At 56.5% G+C, this 269-nt stretch overlaps 1 protein-coding gene across 1 annotated transcript in view; it reads right to left on the bottom strand.

Annotated features, from left to right (window-relative positions):
• The window catches only part of FCF1 (FCF1 rRNA-processing protein), a gene marked incomplete at its 5' end in the record, with an annotated part of 4209 nt that extends 3964 nt beyond the window's left edge, over window positions 1-245 (bottom strand). The window contains one exon of the mRNA XM_018574851.1: window positions 172-245. Coding sequence (XP_018430353.1) covers window positions 172-245 — 74 coding nt within the window. The remainder of the gene's footprint in view (window positions 1-171) is intronic.
• Window positions 246-269: the final 24 nt, after the last annotated feature.

Raw genomic sequence — 269 nt, forward strand, 5'->3', positions numbered from 1 at the left:
GGGCCCTTACCCCCACCCAGAATCTCTCCGAAGGGCCCGTACCCGCACCCAGCCAGAATCTATACGAAGGGCCCGTACCCCCACCCAGCCAGAATCTCTCCGAAGGGCCCATACACCCACCCAGCCTCCTTTAGAAGGGACTCCAGCAGAAGCCCCCTCATTGTTACTCACACTTCTCTCTCTTTAATAGCACTGGGATCCGCCTCCTCCTTCTTCTGCGGCTTTGCCCGATCTTTCTCCTTACTGAGCAAAAACACATTGGTGTCAAG

Source organism: Nanorana parkeri, unplaced genomic scaffold, assembly GCF_000935625.1.
Source record: "Nanorana parkeri isolate BGI_ZX_2015 unplaced genomic scaffold, ASM93562v1 scaffold3287, whole genome shotgun sequence".
Lineage (NCBI taxonomy): Eukaryota > Metazoa > Chordata > Amphibia > Anura > Dicroglossidae > Nanorana > Nanorana parkeri.